At 40.3% G+C, this 8227-nt stretch overlaps 1 protein-coding gene across 1 annotated transcript; it reads right to left on the minus strand.

Annotated features, from left to right (window-relative positions):
* Positions 1–2392: 2392 nt before the first annotated feature.
* Positions 2393–5879, minus strand: LOC131524905 (extracellular calcium-sensing receptor-like). Its single transcript, XM_058752318.1, has 6 exons — positions 5659–5879; positions 5099–5390; positions 4168–4995; positions 3813–4040; positions 3525–3648; positions 2393–3438 (listed from the first exon to the last, which is right to left on the minus strand). The coding sequence occupies exons 1-6, from the start codon at positions 5877–5879 to the stop codon at positions 2525–2527; spliced, it is 2607 nt and encodes an 868-aa protein (XP_058608301.1). The 3' UTR covers positions 2393–2524.
* Positions 5880–8227: the final 2348 nt, after the last annotated feature.

Consider the following 8227-nt stretch of genomic DNA (forward strand, 5'->3'; position numbering starts at 1 on the left):
GTCATCAATCAATTATCAGTGCCTTAGAATTTTTACATTACATTCTACATCAGGGTGAATTTAAGCAAACTGCAAGTACAGTGTAAGTACTACAAATACAGTGGAAAAGTGCACCTTTAGAATATAAAAAAAAAAATCCTATAGGATTAAAATCCCATTAAAATCCTATAGGAACGGTTCCTACAGGATATTTATGTCTTGTCCTATAGGACTATTCCTATCGGAATCCTATAGGATTTTTTTTTAGGATTTTTTGACAAGGGAGTCCCCGGATATTTGAATTCTGAACCGCCGCCGCAATACGTATCTGAAGCAATGTAATAAAAAAACAGCAATACGTACCAATATCTACGTAATAAAAACGTGCCAGGGTTCACATATTGAACCTGTGTTTTAGCGCCACTCAGTGGACATTTCTATTTGAAACTGCGGCGAAACGTGCAGCAAGGTACGTAAAACGGTGTCGCACAAATAGTGCGCAGAGGTACATATTTTTATGAGACCAGGTTGATTAAAAACCTTCTATCAAATGATTAATTCTACTGGTCATTCAGCGCACGCAGCTCAAAACAGAAATGCAGAACATTAATAACTGTCATATATACATAAGGTTATAATGAGAGCACTATTGTAAAAAATGTTGTGAATTCTTAGAGTTTCGCTGACGGTTAATGTTAATCTTTTAATCAAAACATAAAACATTATTCACTCCGTTTGTATCTGCGAGGCGTCCATTACACATTTTCCCTGTGTATTTATGACTGTCGAATGTCTGACTTGACTCTTGGTAATGTATTTTGCCCCGCCCCCAAACATATGATTCGACTATCAGTCGACTATCGGCAAGATTCGAAAATTCCGATTCGACTACGAAAATCCTTAGTCGGGGACACCCCTAGTTGACGACTAGACATAATCATAATCAGTTGCCATGTGCGTGGGTAAAATTTACCCGCTGGCACTTTTAGGTATACAGCGACCTCTGGCGGTTCTAGTGTTAAAGGGGCACACACCTGCCTAAAGGACGGGTCTAATCTTCATGTACGCTCTTGGCCCTTTTAGAAGTGCTGAGGCTGTACAAAATTGTTTGGAATGATTATCCAAGGCTGGGTTGACCTCGGTGAGTTCAGCCCTCTTGCCTCCTGCGGGGCTCACCTTGCTTATACTTGGTCCCTCTGAGCCTTAGTTGTTCAAGGCAAGTTCATGTCAGTCGTTCCTCTTTCACGGCATTGTTCTCATTTAAGTTCTCTACCCACACAGTTAGACCATGTTAAGGTGGCAATTTGGGACATATAATGTCATTCTAAAGCATAGACCCTCTAGATTTTCCCTAATATTAATCCTGACTTTCTTTAGTTAATGGTGGCATTAAGCAGTGCTGCACTGCTATCTACTGTGCTAAAGTAAATTCATAAATGTAGAATTGTAAATCAATAAATGTTAATGATTAATGCGGTGCAATTACCAATATTCTTATTCCATTTTGTGGAAAATTAACAACAGAGCCCAAACTACTTTTTATTATTATTATTTTTTTAATATAATAATTAACACTCAAATAAAGTTCCATACAAACAATGCAAAGGCATTTTTTTATATTAACTTTCTAATGATAGCCTGTAATTATGTTTCTACTACAATGCATTGTTAAAATGTAATAATTTACATGGTGGCTGTCTTAATTTGGTTTCTTGAGGGATAAGCATAAATAATGAATCCATCATTAAATGAAGTAAAACTTAATGAATATATAATATTGTATAGATATTTAGTTAGATGCACCTGTCTATTTTTTTGTGAACTAACGAGCTAAGGACATGACTTTCATGAGGTAAATGTAGTGTTACGTGACATTGTTTAACAAGGTGTTTTATTGATATCTTTCTGCAGTTAAAACAGTAATTACGTGAAACATATATTTCAGTTAGTTGTACTGTATCTTACAACATTTTGTAATCTTTCTGATGTTAATTTATGTGAACATTATGTGTTCATTATGTGCTATGGCTTCCTGGTAGTGAGGAGGATAAGATGATTTGTTCACATGTGCTCTGCCCTGTCACTTCCTCAGTGATCTGTCATGCCACATTAAAGAGCATTAAAAGGCATCTATTGTGTAGATTTCATGATAAAATGGAGAGATCAAAAATATATCAAAAGTAATAAAAGCAATGCTTCATTTATTGATGCATCAACTGAAAACAACATTAAAATATAAAATACAAGAATTGATTAAATTCATTAAAATAGATATGTAAAACTCGATGTGTAGTTAAAACAATGCTGCATTCATTTTGCTCACATGCATACCAAAAATAATATAAAATAATAAAATACCCCTACAAATGGTACAAATACCCCTAATACACTCCTAATGTTAATAATTAAAAAAGAAAGAAAGAAAGAAAGAATGAATGAATGAATGTATAAATCAATAAATGAATAAACATCAGGCATTGTAAATATTTTGCTTATTTGTTTACAGAGGTGGAAGGGTCAAATCAGAGTGTACAGTAATGGAAATCTATTTCTTTTGTGTTTCTCTTCCCATGATGGCTTTTTTAGTGTTTCTCTCTGGACGTAAAAGGATGATGTAGCATTTAGGGGCAAATATGGCCACCAGTAATCCAAAACTAGAAGCTAAAATGGCAAATATCTCTACAGCCACTGCATATTTCCCTGGTGAGCTCACATATGCTGGAACAAATGCAATCCACACAGCACAGAAGATCAGCATGCTAAAAGTGATGAACTTTGCTTCATTAAAATTATCTGGAAGATTTCTTGCCAGGAAGGCTAACAAGAAGCTTACTGCTGCCAACAATCCAATATATGCCAGCAGCATAGAAAAGCCAGCCACTGAGCCTATAGCACATTCATATACTATTTTAGAGCGAGTATACTGGTTGTTTTTATGGGGTGTTGGAGAGGCAGTTGATAGCCAGACTGCACATATCACAACCTGGATGGCTGTTAGGACCAGAACTGTGCATCTTTGTTGAACTGCTCCAAACCATTTCATTGCCCCTTTACCCTCAGGTCGAGATGACTTGAACACAGCTATTACCACCATAGTCTTAACCAGGATGCTGGAGATGCACAGGACAAAGCTTATACCAAACACAGCATGTCTTAACTGGCACGTCCACAATTGCGGCCGGCCAATGAACAGCAGCACACACAGGAAACACAGTTTGAGTGACAACAGCAGCAGGAAGCTGAGCTCTGAATTGTTGGCACGTACTATGGGAGTGTTACGATGAAGAGCGAAGACGATCATCACAAGACCACAGAAGCAGGCACCAAGCAGGGAAGCAGTGGTCAGAGAGATGCCCAGAGGATCCTCGTAGGATAGATACTCTACTTCTTTGGGGACACACAGATCTTTATATGGATTTGACCAGAACTCATCTGGACACACTATGCACTTAATGGCATCTATGAGTAAGAAAAAAAAAGTGAGAATTTTAAGAGGAAATCACTTTCAAATGCTATTCTGTTTTGGCCAAAAATAATCACCTCACCTGTTGTATTAGAAATCTCTCCATCTCCACATGGCAGGCAATCAAAACAGCAGACAGGAAAGCCTTTTCTTGTGGCTCGCCTAGTTCCTGGGGGGCAGCTCTCACTGCACACAGACCTTGGGGGCTGATAGAGACATCATCTGTTATCAGCCATGTGTTGGTCTATCGTCTCTTTTACATAATGACAAGCTTTCCATTAATTTATTCTTATTTGTCTTTTGCTAGCTATGGACTATTTTTAGACTGTCTCTCCAAAACGGATAACATTTAACAAGCAATGTTAGTTACTTTTTTTGGCTCGAAGTTCCAATATAGTGCATCATCATTCAATATGAGCACCATCCCTGTTGTCGCCTCTTCATTTACTACACCAACTGTTTGAACCCTTATCATTCCATCAGAGCTCAGCTGCCAGTTCAGCACATCATAAATGGCCAGAGCATCTCCATTCTTATCAAATGACACATGATCCCCAAATCCTGTGGTGAAGTTCACCTTTTGTAGGTAGTGAACCAGCTATACAGTTTGTTGAAAGGACAGGGATTACATGAAATTAGGATTAATATATAGCACATATTTTGATTTTCCACATCAGCTCTTTTATAAGCCTGGAGAGAATCTGCACTATACCGGTGGGTCTTACCTGCCAGGGTTTCAGGTTTGTTATGTCGGCACAGCCATTCCCACTGAATGGTCCTCTCCCCTCCTCACACTGCATTAGGTTATGAAGTGCATGTGCCAGGGCATAAACTGCCTTATAGACATTATAAGAGGCCCTTAGCTCTGAAACATCAGTGTATGGTGTGTTTGTGATGCTCAGATCCTCCTGTCCTGTACACACCTTTTTCACTTGCTCTCCATCTGTCTCTCCACGCCTAGTTTCAAAACTGCATCTAAACATGTTCTCCCAAAAGATCCTCAACATATTATTTTTTGGATCATTTCTGGGACGGAGACGTAACAGAAAATCATTAAGACCCTGGATTTCTCCACGCCTAATTGCGATGCCTATTGTGCCCTTCAGGAAGGGCAGTAAACGTGGAGTGTGGTGTACAAAAGATGTGGCCCAAGCTTCACTCGCAATCCACTGCCTGCCTGTCATGTTCTGCAACACCACCTCATCTATTAAAGGTATCAAAAAGGATGGAGTGGAAAAAACAACCACCACACTAGCAGTAGAGGCCTGAATCACTTCTGTTATATGCTGAATATCTCTGGGGTTGTTATCATGGGGCAGGATTTCAGAAAAAGCAACACAACCTCCAAACAGCTGCATTTCCTGCTGAAAGGACTGAGCAGCATAGACGCCATAGTCATCATCACTGTAGATGAGACCAACCCAGGTCCATCCAAAATATTTTAAGATCTGAACCATAGCCCGCACCTGGAAGGCATCACTGGGGATTGTTCTGAAGAAAGAGGGGTACTTTTTCCTATCACTCAAACAGGAGCAGGTGGCGTAATGACTAACCTAATTATGGGATATGAAGAGAAAAAGAGTGGAAGGCATGAGGCAGAGAAATAGAGTGATAACCAACAACAACAAAAAAAAAGTAACTTTTTTTTTTTCTTACTATAGGTACTCGAAACAGCCCCAGAATGCTTGAAATTGCAATGGAAACAGTTGAACTTGAATCTCCCACAATTCCAATCACTGGTGGCGGGCCAGTGCAGTTTAGGTTAGAGAAGGACTCCTCTGTTCCACTAGCCAAGGATATGGCAGCCCGGAATGCCATTCCTAGCATCACACAGTTGTCATAAAGATGGTAACCAAGAGTGATGTTAGGCAGTAGGTTTGGATTCTTATTGATCTCATCTATTGCGAAAGCCATTGTCTGTGCCTGCTGGAAGCTTTCCATATCAAATCTAAAAAAAAGTTAAATAAATGTTGATTTAACAATTCTGGAATGACATGATACATATAAATAAGAAAAAGTCAATCAATGAATGAGTAAAACATCATTTGAGCAAATTCACAATGACAATTAACACTGAATTCAAGAACATGAGATATTTTGTGAAGAATAGTATATTTTTGATGTATATTTCCATAGTTTAAAAAATGTCTCTCTCCGTCAGCTGTTCTCTTTTTGTTGTAGCCTTGTATAACTGTTCTTTTCCACTCCAAACTCACTGCTCACAGTATGGTGGTTCCGGCTCTGTTCGGAAGCTCAACTCTGGGAACACTGTGAGGAAATCAACCTCAAACAGGCCTCCAAATATAACATCACCATCCTGGTACATTCCATTCAACCTGAAGTGTCCCTGTAGCTGACAGGTTCCTGATCTGAGTATCGAAGCTGCCGCAATAAAGTTAAAAGACAGATACAGACAGATGTTCAGAGTGATCCCCATCCCTATTTCTCTATTTCTTAGTGTGCTTAATTTATGATGACGGTTGTGTGGGGTGTTGCTTTAAAAGAGCAGGTGGTGCTAAATAAGTATCCCTGGAAATGAGTGTGTCACCAGCCCATCACTATTTTTTAATCTATGTTAAGTAATGAGAACTTTGAGGTTTGTTTATGATATAAGTACTTCTTAAATGGGGTGGGGAAGGGGCATATTTAGAGATGCTGAACTGACAAAAATGGGTTTTATAGCTTAGGGATATTTTATCAATTGTATGAACTTGTCTGCATTTTCTACTTGACAGTGGTTCTCCTCAGAATTTCCTCTAGATGTCAGTCTTGCATTTGACTTTTGCTGAGCAAATTATCTTTCTAATTTAAACTATCCCTGCTCCATCAGGGGACAAATGCATTTCTTTTTTTTTAATAAAAAATTCTTGATCTGTCCTGTTTACAAAACATTACATTACATTACAAAACATTATATCAGTATTTAAACTGTGACTGTATGTATTATAAACTGCCCCCCACCCCATTGCTGAAATAAAAATAAATAAAAAATAAATAGCAGTATTAATAATGAGAGAGTGCAAAAAATCCATCTTCCAAACCATGTCTTTACCAAATATACTGTGCTATAATAATGATTTGTATTTTAGAACTGCTAGGATGGATTTCACAGGAAATTACATACATATGTAATTTGCCTGTATGTGTTGTGTCATATCCGTGCACAGAGAAAAAATATTTCTTTGGTGGGTGTATGGTGTGTAATAGTATGTTCCTCAAAAGCCTGTTTTATCATTATATTGAAACTTACGTTTTAACATGATTTTTCCAAAAAATAATGCATTGATAACCAAGTATACCTAAAGCCCTATCTGGATGGGATTAGTTTTACATGGAGAGGTGGGATAAAGCAAATATTACCAGAGCTTCTCAGTGATTTTAATTCCAAATGTACCATCTCAGTAATCATTATCAACAATGTCAGAAGACAACCAGGCTGGAGCAGATGGAGCAGAAAACCACCAGAGCGGGACAGAAGACCACCAGGCAAGAGCAGACGGAGCAGAAGACAGCCACGGGTAGCCAGACTGATCAGGAAACCATGGCAGAGACCAAGACCTAGGGAGAGCAGAGACAGACAACACAGACAGTGCATTCACGGTCTCAGGGACTGTGGCTGGGAACACAAAAAAAATCATCAATAGGTTCACTGGCTGAGACTGGACATGACAGTTCAACATCAGACTCATGGACTGAAACAGGAACTACCAATAATTTGGAATTAGGTTCACGAATTGAGACTGGTAAGACAAATGATTCAGAATTAGACACACTTGGAAAAAGCAAACTGGCAGACAGATCAAACCCATGTGCATTGATTGAAACTGGACAGGTAGACATTTCAGTGAGCGAAAATAAACAGGCAGACAATTCACAGACAGACTCAGTTGAAACGGAACACACAGACAATTCATTTGTGGCCTCTTTGGCAATGACAGATAAGGCCGATAGTTCAAAGACAGCCTCTCCGGATGGGTCGGGACAGAACAATAGTTCATAATTGGCCTCTATGGCTGGTTCAGAGCAAGGCAGGAGTTCGCAGGCTGCCTCTATAGCCATGACAGGACAGACTGAAGGTTCACAGATGACCTCCTTAACCGTGACAGGACAGGCAAAGCGATCATAGACGGCCTTCATTGCCGTGACAGGACAGACTGAAGGTTCACAGACGGCTTCCATAGCCGTGACAGGACAGGACGAGGATTCACAGACGGCCTCCGTAGCCGTGACAGGACAGGACGAGAGCTGATAAATGGATACCACTGACACCTCTGGAGGTTCTGCAGCAGTTGCTGCCACCTCTGGAGGTTCTACAGTAGTAACCTCAGGACACAGGGAGAGTTCAGTAACAGTCTCTTCGACCGTGACATCACAGGCTGAGAGTGCATTGTTAGGCGCCACCACCATACAAGGATTTGAAGCGAGCGCAGCCGCTTCGTGAGGTTCTGCAACATGTGCCACCACCTCTGGAGAAACTGCAGCGGGCGCCATCGCCTTGGAGACCACATCAGCATGCGCCACTACACCGGGAGGTTCTGCAGCGTCAGCCGCCACCTCTGGAGACATCACAGTGGATGCCACCATCTCTAAAAGGTCAGTGGTGGTGTATGCAGCCCAAATACACCATAAAGCACTCCATATTGTGGGAAGAGCTACAGACAGGGGAATCAGTTCAGGAACAGGAAGGTCTGAGAGCGCTGGTTTAGGGATATAGCTGCACTTGCTGACACCAGCGGTAGGTCTTCCACGCTGGATGCCAGTCTGGGAGACTGAAGAACTGACTTC

Source organism: Onychostoma macrolepis, chromosome 18 (assembly GCF_012432095.1).
Source record: "Onychostoma macrolepis isolate SWU-2019 chromosome 18, ASM1243209v1, whole genome shotgun sequence".
Taxonomy (NCBI): domain Eukaryota; kingdom Metazoa; phylum Chordata; class Actinopteri; order Cypriniformes; family Cyprinidae; genus Onychostoma; species Onychostoma macrolepis.